This window comes from Olea europaea, chromosome 10 (genome assembly GCF_002742605.1).
Source record: "Olea europaea var. sylvestris chromosome 10, O_europaea_v1, whole genome shotgun sequence".
Lineage (NCBI taxonomy): Eukaryota > Viridiplantae > Streptophyta > Magnoliopsida > Lamiales > Oleaceae > Olea > Olea europaea.
The window spans coordinates 33985706-34005928 of NC_036246.1; the positions used below are offsets into that span (position 1 = coordinate 33985706).

The 20223-nt window shown below is 35.6% G+C and overlaps 1 protein-coding gene and 1 pseudogene across 2 annotated transcripts; both read left to right on the top strand.

The window, feature by feature from the left end:
• The first annotated feature begins 1169 nt into the window (after window positions 1-1169).
• LOC111401933 (zinc finger CCCH domain-containing protein 44-like) lies at window positions 1170-14686 on the top strand. 2 transcript variants are annotated; one of them, XM_023029922.1, is made up of 10 exons: window positions 1170-1989; window positions 2416-2495; window positions 3529-3716; window positions 9243-9939; window positions 10061-10188; window positions 10791-10850; window positions 10934-10984; window positions 11314-11384; window positions 12224-12363; window positions 12484-14686. In XM_023029922.1, exons 1-10 carry the CDS (start codon window positions 1400-1402, stop codon window positions 14382-14384), a joined length of 3906 nt encoding a protein of 1301 aa, XP_022885690.1. In that variant the 5' UTR covers window positions 1170-1399; the 3' UTR covers window positions 14385-14686. The 2 variants fall into 2 exon arrangements, with proteins under 2 accessions (XP_022885690.1, XP_022885689.1); XM_023029921.1 differs by having other exon boundaries at window positions 1171-1989; window positions 12224-12372.
• A 3270-nt stretch (window positions 14687-17956) lies between these two features.
• The window catches only part of LOC111401934, a 21365-nt pseudogene continuing 19098 nt past the window's right edge, over window positions 17957-20223 (top strand).

Below are 20223 nucleotides of genomic sequence, written 5' to 3' on the forward strand. Positions count from 1 at the left end.
TCAGGCAAATACTAGGCAGTGAGTCGGTGACAAGAAATGTTACCATGCCGTTGTTTGAGCCCCATTTTTGGACAAAAATGCATTTTGAAATAAAATTTTGTTGGAGAATATGAGATTAAAAAATAATGAAAAATTTTAAATTTTAGGGTCCCCTTTTTTTGCAAAGATGGAATTTGTGTGGAAAAAAATCGAATTTCAGATAATTGAATTATATTTGTTATTCTTATTTTACATAAATTGGAAACAAACGGAGCTGAATAAGATTTAGCCCCCATTTGCCCTCCCATTATTTTCAAATTTTAAAAGTTGGAATAGTGTTTTTTTGAAAATTGTGTGGTTGAAAAAGAATGAAAAATTTTCGATTTGCATATAATATTATTTTATGAAAGATTGTGTAGTCAAAAATAAAATAGAGAAAAAGAATTAGAAAGATAATGTTTGCCAAATGGGGGCTTATTAATCCGTGTAAAAAATAAAATCAACCTATATAAATGTGATGCGGGAAGTATATAAGTTATTTTCAGCTTTAATAAAAAACGAGTACTAAGTGGAGGTCCAATTGACATATATTGAAGAATAAGAGCCTGTTTGGGAGTGATTTTGAGAATTGATTTTTTGACCGTTAGGAGAAAAGTGGGGTCCACCTGTGAGAGAAGAAGTCAAATATGACGGCTGAAATAGTAAAATAACGGTAAAAAAATCAATTTTTTGGGTGAAAAAATGGGCCCAAACAGCCCCTAAGTATACAATTAATTGCAAGTATACTTTCTAATTAAATTAATTGATCAACCCGTTGTCCACATTTAGCTAGAATTCAATTATTGTCGCATTGTGAATAAATTTTTTAAGCTCAGCCAAACATGCTCAAAGCTGAAAAGTTGTCTGAATTTACTTTGAAGTAAAATTTATTTTCAAATATTTCGAATAAGTTGCTATTTTTACTTGTAATTTTTTATTTAAAATTAACTTATGCAAAAAATGTAAATTTACATAGAATTGACTTTTTAAGCTTTGACAAACATGCACTGATGACGTGGCTTGCTTCATTTCCAGTGTTTTGACTCGTGTAAAAACTCTCAAACATTTCTGCTTAAATTCCACTTTCACTTGTCGCCGAAAGAGATATAATCCTGAATAATACGGTTGTAATAAAGTAATCCCACCCCAACCCCACGCACCCCCAACCCTTCGCCCACGACACCCTATGAGCCAATCATACTACAACAAATCACAGTTCATTTCTCTATCTCTCTCTCTATAATTTCGTGTCTGTGTCTGAATTTTCCGCATTTTTTCTTCATACAAGGGTTTTGTCCTGTAAATATATGATCACCACCTCCATTGTTTTTGAAAGTTGTTGTTAATTCGTGGCAATTGAGAATTCTAGGGTTTCGAGGCAATGAGTTCGCCGGAGGAAAATGAGAGTTTTAGTTCCGGTTTGTGTCGAAAGAACATAGAAACGTTGTTAGCTGCGGTGGCACAGACCCAGGGTTTTGACGATGACGAGGCTGTCACCACCACTACTGAAAGAACTGGGGGAGATGACAACGGCGGGGCATCTTCGTCGGCGGCGATTCGGGATGTGGACGACTCTCAGGTTGTCGGAGCTCCGACAGAGATCGATGGGGATGTCATGGAACAGCAACCTTATACGGTGGTTATGTGTTTGCCAGCCGTACGAGGAGGGCAGCAAATGTGTGCAAGTGGTGGGAAGCGGAAGAGAGCAAGAAAGGAAAATGGGCCGGTCGTAGTATCGAAGTCTTCGCCTCCGAAGCAGGAAAAACAGGAGGTCGAGGAGGTGGGTGTTTTGCCCGCCGTCCGAGCAGGGCAGCAAATGGTTGCAAGTGGTGAGAAGCGGAAGAGAGGGCGGCAGGCGAAGGGGCCGGCCGCGTCAGCAGCAAAGCTTCCACGTCCGAAGCGGGAAAAAGAGGAGGAGGATGTTTGCTTCATTTGCTTCGATGGGGGTTCTCTCGTGCTTTGTGATCGCAGGTGAGTTGAATTTTTAATGCATGGCATTCCAAAAGTTTCAATTTTTGAATGAGGATTAACTTATTTCTTTTCAAATTTCATTCGGTTCTTTTTTTTGAACCATCTAATATAATAACTTGAAGATTTCAGAAAGGTGTTGATGTACAGGCCAGATTCATTATATCAAGGACACCCGGCACAATTTTTAATAAATGGGAGATGGCCATATCACGTGGGAGTTGAAGAACCTCTTCTGATAGCTTAAGCTTTCAGATAGAATACATTAGTTTATGTAAATTTAGAATTCAATATCTTTTTCAAGAATGCTGTTGTTTCTTTTAGTCAGGGGAATTTTGCTTCATGAATTTCTAGAAGTAAGAAATAATTACCTGGAGAAAGTTTGAAGCTTGCCTTGTAGTTGATTGAATTTCTGTTGCTATTGGATAGGGGCTGTCCAAAGGCGTATCATCCGGCATGTATTAAGCGAGACGAGAAATTTTTTAGTTCAACTGCTATTTGGAACTGTGGTATGCTGCTCTTTTATTGTGTTTGAACTTTGAATTCAATGAAGTCAGTTGATCGCAGTTTTGGTGTATTGCATTAATTTTTAATTTGTTTCTTCTTTTTGCTATTTGTGGCCGAGTTTGTGATTATTAGATATCCGTTTATTTATGTTAATCAGTATAATTATAGTATTACATGCAATAATGGGCTTAACCAAAACATCCTAACCACTTGATTCATCCATGATACCCATCAAGAGTTGAAACTTTTTGAATGTTTTTCTTATTATGCGTGTTGTTGAGATGGGTGGTTATTGAAGCACCAAAACTTCTGAAATACCGTCCTTGTTGGACACGTGTCCCCTAACTCTTGGGTAAATGTTTCAAAATCTTTAAAAGAGTTTCGTGTTTGTCATAAAATTTTTTGGAAACATTAGAGAAACTTGAAGTGGCTTGTGTATTTAAACTAAGGTACTAAATTATAAACAAACCAAATCACAACAGTTTGATGGATCAAAATAATGTAACAAAAAATGAGTCAAAGAAAGGAAAACCTATACATGTTGAGTTTCTCTTGAAGGAAAAATATAAAATCATGCGTAGAAAATAGATCATAAACAAAGAAGAAGAGACAGAGGGTCAAGGGAAGAGTCAAAAAGACTATTCAATAATCTATCGATGAGTCTTTTTTCCTTAATTTGTAGTTTTGTACACCCTATTCAAACAACATTTGGTTTATTGTTTTTGATTTGTAAACTAATTATTGTTTTTATAGTCTAATTATGGATTTGTCTAGTAATTTTTTAGCCCTACGAATATCATAGTTAATTTGCGAACTCAGTATAGGTCTTTATATTATTAGCTGAACATTATTTGTTTACTATGAGAGTACATGGATAATATTTTATTACTATAAAATGCTTTAAATTGAAATTTTGGCTGATTTGACTTTCATTGACATTCATTTTTTTGTATTTATTACTAGATGCATATAGCAGGCCTGATGAACTTTCGTAACGATAATACATACACATTCTTGTGATGCTACTTTCTTCAGGTTGGCACATATGTACTTTATGTATGAAGTCTTCGCATTATATGTGCTTCACTTGCACCTTTTCATTGTGCAAGGGCTGCACAAAAGATGCTGACTACGTGTGCGTTAGAGGAAGCAAAGGATTTTGCGCTACTTGCATGAAGACTATCATGCTGATTGAAAACAAAGACCAAGCGAACAATGAATCGGTATGCACAATGATCTCCGTCACAACTTCAAAAACTTTTGTTCTTTTCTTACGTAAGTTGCTTCTTCAGTTGTATTGTAGCCTGACCAAAGAGTTATATGTTTTTATATTTATATTTTCATTTTTTCAAAATTTTCTGTTCCAAATTCCAATAATGACATGGACAGCAGCTGAATTTAGTACATCTATTGGCGTTTTCTGATTGTTTTATTATTTAATATTATATCTATCTGAAAAATTGTCATTTAAATAGATGACCTTTCCTGGTAATGAATTTGTACATATGCATGCTGATTTTTTTGACGTAAAAAAATTTGGTTTTGCAGAAAATCAGATCAGTTTTAGAGTTGACATATGTATTTCTTTCTAGGATAAGATGAGGATTCATCCTTAATTTCTGATCCTTTAATGTTTTGCTTATCTGTTTTGAAGTGAGTTCATCATTACAGGTGTTTTAGGGTGATGCGGGGACCTGAGTTTCTATTTCGTTTTACTCTAAATTGACAGGAAAAAAAATTAATTTCAGATAACATGTTCAGTGCGGCAGAGAAGCCAAACATGTTGATGAGTCTTTGGTTTAGACCATTGAGATGGATCACCGTATCCTTGCTCTAGTCACCTTGTTTAAAGTGATGTTTTTGGCACATTAGACGCTTTATCCCATTTATGATGAAGCTTTAGTCAATAAAGTGAAATGACCTCTCTGCTTCTATGTTGAATGACTGTACAAAATTAAACATCAGCCGATTTAGTTGCCATCGGTTAAATTTCTTCTGCCTTCAAAGGAAATGTTTGATTATTTGATCAAATCTGAAGCCTCGTATGATTAGGATTTCTTTAGCGATAATTTCAGGTGCATTGATTACAAAATTTTCCTCTTTTATTAATTTGTCTTTTGCATTTGAGTCCTTTTAATGTTAAAACTTTAATTGGATCAGGATGTACATACTGTCAATTGGCGTGTGTCGATTCTGTTTTCACGAATTATTGAGGATACTAAGATCGAGCAGAAATGTAAACTTTAATTGGATGTATATGCTGTCAATTAGCGTGTAGAATCTGCTTTCATGAATTATTGAGGATACTAAGATCGAGAGGAAATGTAACTTCAAAGTTTGAGGGTTACATTAAAGTATGAAGGTTCCTGGTTAAGTAGCATTAAAACAGAATGCTGGAATCTGTTTTTCGTCATAGTAAGAATATGACAGTGGAGTGAAAATGGTGGAATATGTTGGCGTATGCGACAATTATTTAGGTAATTGGTTCGATTATTAGTGAGGAAGGAGGAATTGAAAAGTTTTTAATGCATAGGATTAGAACCGATTTTGATTAAATGGAATAGTGTTACAGAATTCTATGTGATCGGAAGATACCTACCAAGTGAAAGCAAATTTTATGGAGTGGCTTTTAGGCAGGCTATGGTTAATGATATTGAGTGTTGGACTGTTAAAAGATAAAATGTCTGTGTGATGAGCTTAACGCAAAGTAAAATGTTAAGGTAGATGTGCAACTATATTAGAATGGATAAATTAACAAAATTAGAATATCATCGACGAGTGGATGTGGCTACAATTGCGGTTAAATTAATGGAATAACAACTTAGATGTTCATTTAATGTGTATGAAGCCATTAAAAGGGCCTAATTCACGAGAATCGTGAGGTCCCAGAAAACAAATTATAATAGATAGAGGTAGACCAAAAGTCGTTGTTTGATGTGGTTGCAAAAAGTTTGAATTCACTGGACCTTTCATTAGTAGTTCTGGACTAAACAAAGTAAGAAAAATCGATCAATGTAAATTAGCTTGTGGTTTTCATCTCACCATTAGAGTGTCGTACTGTGTAAAGTGTAAGATGTGGATTCAAAAAATTGTTTCTAGTATCTTTGCATTCTCATCTTTTCTTGTTTCCGTTTTACTCCTTCATTACATACTTTCTACCTATGTGGTCAAATCTCAAGCCCATGCTCTGGTCCTCCTTGAAACCTTTTCCTTTCTATTCCCCCTAATCCTGGGGAAAAAAGGGATCATCCACTCTTACTCAAACATTCCGAACATCATACAGCATTGTGCTTCACTCTCATTCTTCTTGATTTCCCCCTCCCTCGTCTCTTTATGTAGAAGAAGCATTTGAATCTCCGAGATAATACCATCTGACTCTGACCTTTCAAACCATCTCTGCCTTCATCCCCCTGCTGCAACCACGTTTATAGTCTCTCCCGCCTTTACTTCCTTTGAATTACTGAAACGTGATGTTTTCTTTGGACTGCAATTTATATATTCTGTCTTGGACCGATGCTTCGACAGAGAAAAGTACCAACTCATGCACCAATTGCTGAGTGTTAATCAGCTCTGATGATATATGTGACTTCTCCTAGATGATATTAAGGGTCTTATACTACATGTTTTGTTTAACTTGTTTAAGTTATATGTTGTCCTAAAATGCGACTTACCCCAAAAGTAGGATGAATTAGAAGGTTTCCTTTATCTAATCCTCCTGAGTTTGTGAAATCAATTGAGCTCTCCTCTTTTGCACCAAAAAAAAAAAAAAACACACACACACACACACTTGATTTAGCAATTTCCGACAATATCAGGCAGGTTCTGAGCCTGAAAAGTGCTTCGTTGTGAAGGAAGAAAAAATGAAATAAGGAAAAGTATCTTCTCTATCGTATTTGGTCTGCAAGAAAGTTCCTACTAACTTTTATATGATGTAAATTAGGTTTACATGCTAGTTGTGTTTGAAGGAAATTGTTGTAATGGGACTGACACATTTGCTTGACATCCAAACAGGCAAATACATTTCCTTTGTCTTCAGTCTAGAGATGCTCAACTTGACGAGCTTATATTTAGATTTACAATCATAGAGACATAAGTTAGAATACCATAATCTGGACAGAAATAGACAGACAGATGAAAATGCCACATTGAGTTTTATTAGGTTGGGCTGCCAAGGAAATAATTTTTTTTTTTTTTTGACTTAGTCGCATTTGAAAAATACAACTTTAGGCCAAACATTGCATTCCGTGATGAAAGTTGCAACTTATCCGCGTGGCGCATTTAGGGTGTAGGCTGGATTCACTAAGAAGATCGACGATGGCTGGCGGATTACCTATAAATGAGTGGCATCAGAGTAGGGTTATTTATTTATTTATTTATTATTATTATTTTTTGATAAAGGCATCAGAGTAGGGTTACAGACAGAACAACATTCTCCTTCTCTTCCTTCTTTCAATTTCTCTCTCTGGCTGCGCAAACAAAACAAGGGTTTTGAGCTTTTGGAAACTCTTGGCCTCTATACTGAGGGTTGATGAGGGGATATAGGTTTCTTGTTAGATTGAGAGTGATTCTTGTCGGATATTGTATGTCCTCTTGAGTGAGATCTGTAGTGTAAGCCAGAAACTTCTGAAGTTTGAGTGCTTCTGGGTGAATTCTTGCGATCTTGTACTTTGAACTTTGAATACAGTTCAGAATGAGTGATGTGGCATGGAGTTCAATGGATATGTATTTCTGTTATGATTAGACCTGGGTAAATCTTGCGTTCTATGTTGTTTCTGCTTGAATCTTTTGGTTTAACAATTGTTGAGATATAATACTATTTGTTGAGCCAAAAATCTCAATGCCAATTTATTCTATGCGCTGGTGGAGCCACAGTGGGGGCAAACTGGGGGCAGTTGCTCCCACTGCGTTCTTAAAATTTTTTGACAGTTCTGATAAAATTAGCTAGATGGTTTATTTATGTAGTTCTGTCCTGTATATCTTTTTTCCTCTCCTTTCACAACTTAAATATGATGCCTTTTTTATTTCCTCCTTAGCTTGCTCTTTTTTGTCCTTATTTTTTCACGGGCCACCTTCCTTCTCTCTCCTTCCATTTCCAGAAGCTGTCTATTTCCTTTTAATGATAGCAGTCACCTTCTTGACTTCCTTTCCTTCTCTTATTTCCCTTTTGTTCACTTATGTTGACTTTAATTATGCCCTCACAGAATAAAATTCTCTGCAATGACTCTATCCAATGTGGACTAGATGCTTATTTGGTTTGCACTCAACATTATTTTCTGGTGGAGCATTTTTTGATGAAATTTATATCAAAACTCTTTTGTCTATATACTCATTTTCAACCACAAAACTTTGTTTTTGCCAAATAATGGCCATCACACATGCTTATAAAGACATGTAACATAATACTATTTTTATTGGTCAAACCTGAAATAAGCAAGTTTCCAATTTCTTTAGAAATTTTGGTGAGAGTTGCTTTCAAAATGAGCAACTTTATGTGCTTAAAAGTAAGAATAAGGAGCCAGTTTGGCTAAGCTTAAACAGGGCTTTTTTTAAGTATCCATTTAAGCTTAGCCAAACATGAAGGTAAAATTTGAGAACTTTGTTTGGAAACAAAGTATTCTTATAAATGTTATCAAGCCAGGCCACACCAGTTGGTTTGACCGCTCACACCAGGAACTGGACAAGTTATCTTCAAAAAACCATGCAATAGAAAACTGGGCTGTTCAACTGGAGCATGATGGTTTTCCCCGTTTAATTTGAAACACAATATGCATTTTATCTCTCAAGTCATCTCATTATTTAGGGTTCATAACTTTATTTGTGAAGCTTCTCAATTCTCTCTTTCCTTCCAAATCATTTTCTTGCTTTGTTTTTTCTTTATTTCTACTGTGATTCATTCGAAGGTCAACTTTGAGTTTTTGTGACTGTGGATGCCAGAAAATCATGGGGTTGGGGGCTTGCAATCATATATTAGACAGAGAAAATATAAGGGATTTCTTGTACTGAAATGTCAACAAGAAGAAACTTTGTTTTTTTATCTTCCTAATTTGAACAACCAGTTTCATCAATATTTCAGAAATTAAAAATAAAATAAAATTGATGAATATGCTTGATTTCAACAGAATGGATAGCCTGCCTTTGTGATAATTTATTTTTGAAGCTAACATTGATTTTCATTATTGCTTATCATTATGTTATTTGCAGTGTGTAATTGGATTGAATAGCATTATTTACATCGCTTATTGTATTTGACTATTTGTGCTATTTCTATGCTTTTAGTTGTTGATAAAAGTTTTTTCTTTTTATTTTTTTAATAAAAATCCATGCGTTTTTGGCTTTGTTTGTGTGTGTGTGTGTTTGTGTGTGTGTGTGTATATGTATATGTATTTAATTTCTTTAGATCAACGATTCGGGCCTTTGACCCTTGACTCACCCTTTCCCTTGTCTAGGGTGGTTTTCAAAACATTACTTTTTACCTTAAAATAAGGTTAACCAACATTTTAGTTGCTCTTTTGCAATTTTAAGCTAGAATTGGAAACATGTTTTAAGCTTAACCAAACACGTGTTTTGACTTTTTGTAATGTTTTAAAATATATTTATTTATTCTGTTTAATTTCCTTATATTGCCCTCGACCCTTTCCCCTGTCCTAGCCTGTTTCCAAAATATTACTTTTTCCTTTTTCCTTTTTTAAGCTTAACCAAATATGATTTTTACTCTTTAAACTAATATTCTACTAAAATTATTTGTGTAGGTACAAGTAGATTTTGATGACAAAACTAGCTGGGAGTATCTCTTCAAAGTGTATTGGGTTTGCTTGAAAGAGAAGCTATCATTGACAATGAGCGAACTCACACAAGCTAAAAAACCATGGAAAGAAGCAGCTGCGGTGCCTCGTAAGCGGCGGTTATATAATGTAGATCTTAATGGACATGGTAAAAAAGATTCTAATTCATACAGGTCTTCTGGACTGTACGAGCTAAATAAGTCCCAAGAACTGGATGGTTTAGTTAATAAGGACCCGTTAAGGATAGAAGTTCCAAGCATTAAGAAAGACAGAGAAACAAGTAACAAAAATGGTGCAGATGAAATGAGCCATAATGTACATACATGCCAGCCAATCATTGACAAAATTGCAGTCCAGTCAGTTACTAATAGAGGCTTAGAAAAGCCAAGTATTGAAAAGGGGATGGACAAACCAAGCATTGACAAAGGCACTGGATGGGTGTCTAAAGATCTTGTGCAAGAGAGATCACCTCAGAAAAATTTGGATGAATATGCTGCAATTAATTTTCAGAACATTAGCTTGATTTATTTGCGACGTAATTTGATGGAGACTCTTATCAAAGATAAGGAGAAGTTCCATGATATGGTTATTGGCTCATTTGTGCGAATCAGAATATCAAATAATGATCAGAAGGAAGATTTTTACAGGCTTGTACAAGTTGTAGGTATATATGTGCATAAATTTTTTGAAACATAATTTACCTTCTTCTCCCCCCTTCTTTCTTTAAAGATTCTGTGTTAGTCACACATGTACTGAACTAGTTCAATTTTAATATCTGGAATCAGGTACAGATATGGTGGCTGAGCCACATAAAATTGGTTTCAACACAACAGATATCATGCTTGAAGTTTTAAACTTAGGCAAGAAAGAGGCTCTTTCAATTGATGCTATTTCAGATCAAGAATTCTCTGAGGTGATTGGAGATACATAATTGATCAACTTATCTGCTTCTCTCTGTGTGTTGAATTTGTAATGTTATGTTAAGAAAGTGGAAATCAATAACCTAGAGGTAGCGGTGGGCGGTATTGGTATTTTTGGTCTTCTAGTTAGCCTCATGGAGAGGATTTCTTCTATAACTTAAGGCTTAACTCAATGCATTTTGTAAAGTCCTTTTTTAAGTGGAGTGATTAAAAGTTATCAGTTTCTATTTGTGATTAATTAATCAGTCTTACCTGCCTTGTTAAAATTGGCATATATTTCCTGATTCTAGAATTCAACATTTAAATGTATGTTAAATGGGACAGAAAAAAATGTAATCTACACAAAAACTTGCCAATCTATTTGTTCTATTTTTATGAGATCAATCTACACAAAAACTTAACTATGCTTTTGCTAGATCTTTGTTTCTTCACAAAATCTTTGGAGTTCAAAATCTTTGCTATTATGGCAAGACTCTGGAACACACTGTGGATATATTATTATTATTATTATTTTTTTTTTTTTTAAATTTTTATTTTTAATTTTTATTTTTTGGAGAGAGCATATCTTTCTCTGATAATCTTTTTCAATATTCAGGATGAATGCCGGCAATTATGTCAGAGCATAAGGCATGGGCTTGGAAAACCGTTGACCATTGTAAGTATGAGTGCTGGCACTATTTAAAGCTTAGCCTGAAGTAATGCATGTGATAGTTTGCTAATATTTATGCTTTGGAGTAGGGAGACGTGCAAAAGAAAGCTATGGCACTCCAAGCAGTCAGGCTAAATGAAGTGAGTTTGTGAACTGTTGTTTTATATTGTGGTTCTTTAGGCACCCTGATTCATATAGATGTCATATACCCATTATCAGTTTTTCGGTTGAATCTTTCATTTCTTCATCCACACCTATGGCACCATTGGGTGCGTCACATCTTTCTTACTCTTTATGTTTATCTTTTTACTGTGGGACATTTTTATTATCTTTTTGACTTTTTTTGGGGGGTGGGGTGATGTTACAGGTTTGACATGTAAGGCTATTTGGTTACATCTTCTATTCTAATGACCTAATTTCTGTTCTTGTTCTTGTTTGGATGTTTTCTTATTTTTATTTTTATATATAGCCACTGGAAGCAGAGATATTACAGCTAAATCGACTTCTCAGACAAGCTAATGAGGAGGGGCAAAAGAAGGAATATCCTTTGTTTAAAATCTTTTGATATTTTAAATTATATGGAAATCTTTGATGTCCTTTACTTTGCTAAAAGAGACATCATATCTCTACCTTGAAGGAGCTGGAATTATGAACCTGGGAACATATTAATTGTAGTTTCAAAGTTGAAAAAGCTTTCAAAACTTTTCTTTCCAGATTATTAGTTTAAAAAGGTAAAAAAAATAAAAAAATTTTTTTTTTTGAAGAATGGGTTGGACCCACTAGACACAGTAAACCATTGCTTCAAGTAGTCTCCAGAGTTTTGAAATAGCTTTAGATTGGTAGTTGAGTTTGCCTAGGAGTTCAGCTTTGGTGTCATTCCTGTTATATATCAAAAATCATGAGCCATATGCTCCGATTATGGAGACTGGATTGGAAATACTGAAGTTATGAACTTGGAATTATTTATTGACTTTGGATGGTTCAGCTTGTCACCTGAGGAATACTTGGGTTATTGTAAATACTGATTCAGGCGAATAGTTTAGGAATATATATTCATGATCATTAATTGTGAATCAATGGTTTTATGGAAAGGCACTAATTAGAAATGAATTAAGATGACTTCTAATTAACATTTCATTGTTTATATAATTTTTTGTCATAGTTTATTTTTCCTTTTTTGAAATCTCATAGTTTTTACCCTACAATCAGAAATGTCCCAGGTGAAGCAGTGTTTCATAATTCCACTTCTCTTTATCTCTGAGGAAGTGGGATTTACAGATACTGAATTATGGATAATTTTTTAATCTATATATTTCTCCAATTGTGAATGTGACCAAACACCTTGCATGAGTTTCTTGGAGTTCCTTGACGATTTTCACGCTTAGCGAATGTATAGAAGAAATACAGCTTCTGAAGTTGGAACACCAGCAGAAACTTTGTGAAGTTCCAGAAATCCACGCTGATCCAAAAATGAGCCCAAATTATGATTCAGAAGAAGACAACAAACTTGGCAATAACAGTAAGCCTGGTAACACTACATTTTTGGGCCTTGTGGACATCGAAGTTTGTTTTCCACTGGTTATTTTGTTTGCTTTTGTTTTTATTACTTAGATGTATTTGTACTAAATCTTCTACTCAGGTATTGAAAAGGGGCTGATCCAGGTAGTCGGGAGTAATAGAAGTGATGAAAAAATAGATGCGAGTGGATCACAGAGTTGGGAAAAAAAATATGGAAGTCAAGTAAATATTTCTAGCTTGGAAACTGGTGGGAGTGATCAAGCCATGATGAAATCTGGATTAGAAACTTCAATCACAACCGGCTCCAAAGGAAACTCGTCGTCTGCTAATATTATTGAAACAGAAAATTTGTGGCACTATCGTGACCCAAATGGTAAAATTCAAGGACCATTTTCTATGATACACTTGCGGAAGTGGAGCATGACTGGACTATTTCCACCTGATCTGAGGATATGGACAAATCATGAGGAATATGACTCCGTGCTTCTGAATAGTGCCTTAAATGGGCGATTCCATGAAGCATCAAAGTTGGCAGATAACATTTCTTCAGAGTCCCAAGAATTTGAAGCTATTTCTGATAATAGATTTGTTAGTTGTGATACTGAAGTTGTGAGGGCAGATGCATCGGGCTCCCCCTTGCCACATTTAGGTTTCAAGCACTGTACACAACATGGAGAGAAAAATTTAAGTGGAAGAATTGAAATTCAGACGACTGGTGGAAATGATTGTGAAAATAAAGAGAGTCAAGTAGGTCAATCTTCTCAAGAAAATTTGAGTTCTGTCTCAAGTTCTAAAAATATGGAATCTAGCTCTGATTTTGTACCCACAGTCAAGTCACCGCCTAATTTATCTAAACATGGTGGTGGTATAGACCTCTCACGTCCGCCTCTTACACCTGAGACAAGCATCAAGGAATGGGAAATTCAGACAGCTGAAAAACAGCAGTCTGTTTGTTCAGATGTTGCTTTGCAAAGTTCAGGTATCTTCAAACTGCCAAGTGATGCTTCTGATGAATGGTGTGGATATGACCCTCCGCATGCAAAAGCTTCAGTCGAGGAATGGGATTCTGGTCTTGTCTCTGGATCTTCACTAAAACCTCCTAAATCTCTTGGTGATGCTGATACTGCTCTGGCTAACATGCTGACTCTGTCTTCTTCCTCCCATCATACTTCAGATATAACTAGTTGGCAACCATCGAGCAACGAAAAGATTGAGATTGATGCTCTTGGTGAGGATTTAGTATCAGATTTGTTGACTCAAGTCATGGAATCTCAAGGTGGCTTGCCTTCCCCTACTTCAGCCATTAAGTTTGAGAAGGAATTAATTCAAGATTGTAATGATGGTTGTTTCAGTTCAATTGAGTTCAGTCTTACTTGTGATCCTGGAAAAAGTGATGCCTTGAGCTCCAGTGGGGAGATACACTTGACTTGTCAGTCACAGGCAAATGCTCCTGATCCATTTAGGAGTTCATGTGTACAGTCATCAGCAAGTAGTGAAGGAGAAACGAGTGGTCCAGTTCACCGAGCGGACTCTGGATCAGAAATCCATCCACCTGCACCAAACATAAGTCAAGATATGGTTGGCACGACATTGGCTCTTGGCACAGGATCTGAAACTGTGGACCCTGGTTGGGGAACAGTCCAGGGAAACATTAATCTGGTGACTGTGCAGGGTAATGTCAATCTGGTACTGGGTGGACCTACTCAAGGAATGCCGAACTTGGGTTTCACAAACTCGGGGACATCATGGGGTAATCCAAACATGAACCGTAGTGCTCAGAATGGGAGTCTTCCATGGGATAACCAATGGAAAATTGGTGGGGAAAGGTTTACTGGCCCTAGAGATTGGGGTAATCAAAGCGGAGACCAAGGATTTGGACGGGGCAGACCTCCATGGGGCAGGCATCCATATGGAGGTGGTGGTGGATATTCAAGGCCTCTTCCAAAAGGACAGCGTGTATGTAAATTCTATGAAAGTGGGCGTTGCAAAAAAGGAGCATTCTGTGACTATCTACATCCCTGACGGTCTGGTTAAACGACGATTTCTTGCCAACTACATCATGTTAGTATAATTTATTCTTCGGAGCTCTCTCTGTAGGTGTAATTTTTTTGGCTTCAGCTGAGTTATTGGCTATATAGTGTGCAATTTAAATGATTGACTTGTATAGTCCTTACGAGGGCCAAAGGTAGAAGTGACTAGATGTTGCTCGATTTGTGTATCACAATACTGTTGTTTTACCCTTTTTTGTAAAGCCAGATGAGTGCTGTAATTTGCTTCAAAAGTTTTTGCAGTTCTCTCGATCAAATACAAATTTTTCTATGTAATATTTCTGACTGCATAGGGCAAAGAAAGATTTCAGGACTTCAAAGGCTTAGCTTAACTGATACCGGACCACTGATTCATGCAAAGGACTGATCGATTCGTCCATAAGATTGAAATGAATTTTCAGAATTTGGCTGCAGTTGGCTAGAGTCGTATCCAAAAGACTACATGGTACATTACACAGTAGTACTAAGACCAACCCTAGAGAGTAAGTGCACGGCATTAAATCGTGCTCGAGTTGTGCTACTTGAGATTGCCATGAAGAGACGTGTGCTACTTGAGATTGCCATGAAGAGACATGTTACTAATGAAGATAATGTGTTTACCACTGAAGAAGAACAAGTAGAACAGTGTGAAACGACAAAAGATGCAATTCGAAAAGGCGAACTGAGCCTTTCGTTCCTATCAAAGATTACATGTCTCCCACCCTGTTTCCTCAAAGACGTTAGAAGCACAAATCAGATGACATAGATGCTACTGTAATTGAAATTTTATGGATGAGACGTAGTCTAGGAATAAAATGCTACATTGAATAAAATGGAGGAGTGCACTACCATACTCCAATCAAATTGCCTATGAAGTTAAAAGAGGTAAGTTCCAAAATACCTTGCACTATTGAGAAATATTTTCATTTAATTGTTCAAGTGATTTAGATGAAAGTATTAAATTATATCACTTTCTTTATCCGTAAGAGTGGGTTCGAAGAATGTAAAGCAACTACAATATTTCTTCAACTCATTGCGAGATAGATCAAGCATCCACAAGAAGAGGTTGAGGATATTCTAATAAAAGTTAACCAATTCATCCACAAGTCGAGTTTTAATAGATCTTCGGAAAGATGAATCGATTTTTAGGTTCCAGAATGAACAAGTCACTTTCAATGTCATCGAACCACTCAAAACTATCACGTGACTTCGAAAGCTATTTTCATTTGAACAATGTGGTAAAAGTTGGTGAAAAGTTCAAACATGAGGTCCGGTCAGGTGCATAGGTGGTGCAGACCCAATATTAGTTTAGTATTTCATTACTAAATTATCATGCTTTATTTTTATTAGGTTCTTTATATTAATTTCATGAGTTCACACAATTTCAGTTAACCTTAGAATGAGGTCTTTAAGGGGCAGCACATCAATGCATTGAACTTGGTTTTCGATTAACTGGATAAAAATTATAGTGACTTTTCTCCAATTTCCTCATTCAGTATTCTTTGAAATAAAAAAAAAAAAAAAAAAAAAAAAAAATCAATTCTCGGCATTTGTGTGCTAATCAACAAGTATTATTCTTGTGAAGAATCAATAGGTATTTATTATGTTCTTTCTTATGGTAATTTTCTAGCATCTGTTGGTGTTGGTATCAGAGCACGAACAAAATCTTGGTTGTTAGTGAAATTGGACGACAGAAGTTATGTTACTAGATGAAAACATTTTTTTCCCTTTTAATCCAAATGTGGAAGAATCTTTGGATTCGATAGGCCTTCAAACTTATTTATTTTTTATTTTTTAAGAGTTGGGAGAATCTTTGAATTAGTAATCCTAGCGCTTGATTGAATTTCACTCAAAATATCTTCGTTCGTGCTCAATTTAGATTATCGAGTTAGTAATTTATAAAACTGATCTTCAAAACCATAAATTGATTGTGTGCTCTCATTGGAATTAATTCTAGTTAAATAAGATCGATAACCAATCTTCGTGGGACAATATTCACTCGTCGCTTTATTACTTGTTACGATCGATTCTCTAGCAGAATAAAATCGACAACAATATTGAATTGATATACGAGGTTTACATCAAATGTTTGGAAGAATTTATACAAGATCAATGTATGTCGAATAATGTCATTTGTACATAAAGGATATACATAAAGTTCTACAGGTAGATGAGGTTTTTTGTTTTGTTTTTGGGAATAATAATCCAATCATAACTTAGCATATCATGTGTATGTACACTAATCTGTAAGCAGTGGCGGACGCAGACATTTAGAGCTAGTGAGGCACAATCAAACTTGTTAAAAAATTACTAAAAAAATTATGTATTCTATAAGAATACATACAGGTGATCACTATTCGTCGATTCACAAATCTCATATATATATATATATGATAAATAGCAATTCTCAAAGAATTCCATATAGTCTCACATATATGATGAATAAAAATTTCTAAAGAATTCTCAAATTAAATGTCACAAATAACAAAATAATCTTAACTCCCACTCTTTCAATTTTTCGATCATCGCAATAATTCTATTCTAATAAAAAAGTCCAACTACTGTTACTATCTAATTATGATTTTTGGCTTCTAGAAAAAAAATAATAATAATAAATAAATAAAAAAATTTCTAGTGGGTCAAGTGACTCACCAGGACTATTAATAGGTCCGTCAGTGTCTGTAAGTGATAATATACATGTAAAATAACCGATGTATGTCAAGCTAAATTGTTGTTTAACGTCTTTAGTTGGAGGGTTATGTTACAAGAAAGAGAATTCTGACCAAGATGCACAAGTCCCAATGAAATCTTAAGAAAACTGGGATACGTATCTTATCAGCAAGCTCAACCTCTAGAAGCAGAAGCAGTTCACGATATTTTCACATCTCCATTTCATTCTAGTCATTTGATTAGTTCATCAGTATGAAAGGTTTAATAGAGAAGGAGATAAGGACATTAGAGTTAAGTGACTATGATTTTCAGTAACTATGAAGGTGTTAGCTCATTGCTCGACGGAAGCATGGTAGCATCGAATGTTCAGGAATGCGTAAATTAAATTTCAACGATAAGATTTCTTAAAGGATGGAGATGTAAGAACCAAGCTTTTTTGTGGCTTTTAGTAATTTTTCGGGGACTTCTAGGAAGTTTAAGGAAGTTATGGGGTTAAATAAAGATTATATATATATATATTATTTATTTTTATTTTTTGGGTGGTAAAACGGTAATTGCAGGACATACCCTCGGGATTTAAAAAGTAAATAAGAGATTTATCCTTATTGCAGCCACGACCCTAAAGAAAACTATATATATGTTAGGAAAATACCGGATGTACAGAGCAATTTTTCATAGAAAGATTACGGATACTCACAAGATGGTGACCCCATGTATATTAAAATATTGTAAATAATAACCCAACCACCCTACATATGTGTGTTCTGTACCAATTCTGTAGTCATCATTTCTATAAGTGTAGCTTTGCTTTATATGTTATTCATTTTCAAGGCTTTGAATTATTTCAAATGCAGACTATTCGGTTAGGAAAAGTAGTTTCCTTCATCCCAAACCGCCGCTCGTGGGAGGACCTAGTGAGCAGTGCCGACTCCGTTTCGGAGGATTCCCAGCTTTGGGTCCAAGAGTCCTCATGCCTCTTCGCCCAATTTTCAAGTAATCGTTTCCTACTCTTGATAACCTGTGTGTGTATATACCTGGCCATGCATGCATGGAAGTGTTGCTTGCGGGTCTGTCAGTTTTCTTATGCAGTTGCAAAAATTATGCGGGTTTAGTTAGGGATAACAAATTACAGTGGCAAACTTTCATTTGAGGCTGATAACTGAACAGATTTCTAGAAATTGATAACAAAGCTTGGTCTGGACTCGAGGAAACTTTTGTATCTTCACCACCAAAGTATCATGTAGGAGAGGTAAGTTCTTTACCTTCTTTTTGTTGGAAAATTGCTGCATAAATTATTGATATACAAATTACGGGAAAGATTTTTGACTTACCGAAATCATGATATGTGCATGAAATTAATGTTGGAAAAAATTGGGTTTTAATTAATTGGTTTGACCAACTTTTGACCAATTAATTTAGTGGGTCCCGTTAATCGGATATAAGATTTCTTTGGCCGAATGTGTTCTACTCCATGAGTAGATTAATATGGTATATTTATTTTCTCAAAACCAATTTAGAGTGAATGAGAACCTACTTGATGTTGAAATAAAATAGGTGAAAAATTGGAAAATACCAATTCCACTTAGGAAAACTAGAAGAATATAAACCACTTTATATAGCTCAAGTTTGGGATTTGGGTTTGGGTCCCACGGGGTACCAATAGTCTTTGAGGGGGAGAGAACCTACATGCTAGTAGGTTAAGCCAAAGCCCACACGCGCGTGTCGCCGCCGTCCGTCCGACCGGCCAGCTTGGGCCAAGCTGATATATATTTTTTGATAAAATAACATTTGAATTATATTATTTTATTATTATTTAATAATAATAATATATTTTTTATGTTATTATTTTTTCTTCCCCTAATTTTCTGTATTTGACACGTGGTGTTTCTAGAATTTGGCGGTTGAATGTCTAATCGGTTGTGGCGGTTGACTGTCCAAACTGTTTGTGTCTTTTGGACACAGCTTTTCGACAGTTGTGTCTGTTGGGACACAACCTTTCAACATCTATATATAGGCCCCCATACCCCGATTTTAATTCATTCTAAAATCAGAATTGATTTTCTACTCTCCCGAAATTATCCCATTGTCCCTGCATCATTTCTGTTTTTATAATTCAGTCCTCAAAAATTATTTTCATGCATTTTAGTCATCTTATGTGTGTGGAGAGATCTAAACTTTACGGGTTCATCGGGTCTTGTAATTTGGAGTACTACTATTACAAAATGAGGTCGTTGTATCTTGGAAAACGAGTGCTGCAATACCATCAGTACCAGTTCAGGACATTATCGTTTTAAGGAGAAAGAGTCGAACTCTTGCCTCGACCATTCAAAACCATCCAAACGTCGTTACTTTGCCCAAATATACATTACGGTGACACTATTATTTGCCTATATTATTCAACAATCTTAAAACGATAATGGCAAGTACGTCTGTTGTACCCCCTAGTACGTCTGTCGTACCCCTTAACATGCTCACGGGGAGAAACCGAAAAAATTCACGGGAGTGGATTTGAAGAGATGGCAACAGAAAATGTTGTTCTATCTCACGACTCTGAATCTAGTCAAAATCTTGAGAGAAGATGCTCCAACTGTTGAGGAGAAGGAAACAGATTCTCGAAAACGAGCAGCATTCGATACTTGGAGTCATAGTGACTTCTTGTGCAGAAATTACATCCTCAATTGCCTTGACAACACACTATACAACGTATACTGTTCCGTCAAAACGGCTAAATTACTATGGGAGTCATTGGAAAAGAAGTACAAAACAGAAGATGTCGGATTGAAGAAATTCGTTGTAGGCAAATTCCTGGACTTCAAAATGGTAAATTCTAAAACAGTAATGACTCAAGTCCAAAAGATACAACTTATCTTGCACGATATACATGCAGAAGGCATGAAACTCTGTGAACCATTTCAGGTAGCTGCAATTATCGAAAAATTGCCACCAATGTGGAAAGATTTCAAGAACTATCTGAAACATAAACGCAAGGAAATGGAATTTGAAGATTTGATTGTTAGATTAAGAATTGAGGAAGACGTTCAAAATGCTGAAAAGAAGTCTGGAAAGCAACAAATGGAGGCTAAAGTTAATTTGGTGGAGCCAAATACTAGCAAGAAAAGGAAGCACCCAAATAATAGCAAGCAAAAGAGCAAGGCCAAGAAATT

What these genes read in the sequence shown, in the direction of transcription:
- LOC111401933 (XM_023029921.1), top strand. Translation starts at nt 1,400, where the DNA reads ATGAGTTCGCCGGAGGAAAATGAGAGTTTTAGTTCCGGTTTGTGTCGA. An exon ending in CAGGCTTGTACAAGTTGTAG is followed by an intron (nt 9,940 to 10,060) that starts GTATATATGTGC and finishes ATCTGGAATCAG; the next exon opens with GTACAGATATGGTGGCTGAG. An exon ending in TTGGAAAACCGTTGACCATT is followed by an intron (nt 10,851 to 10,933) that starts GTAAGTATGAGT and finishes GCTTTGGAGTAG; the next exon opens with GGAGACGTGCAAAAGAAAGC.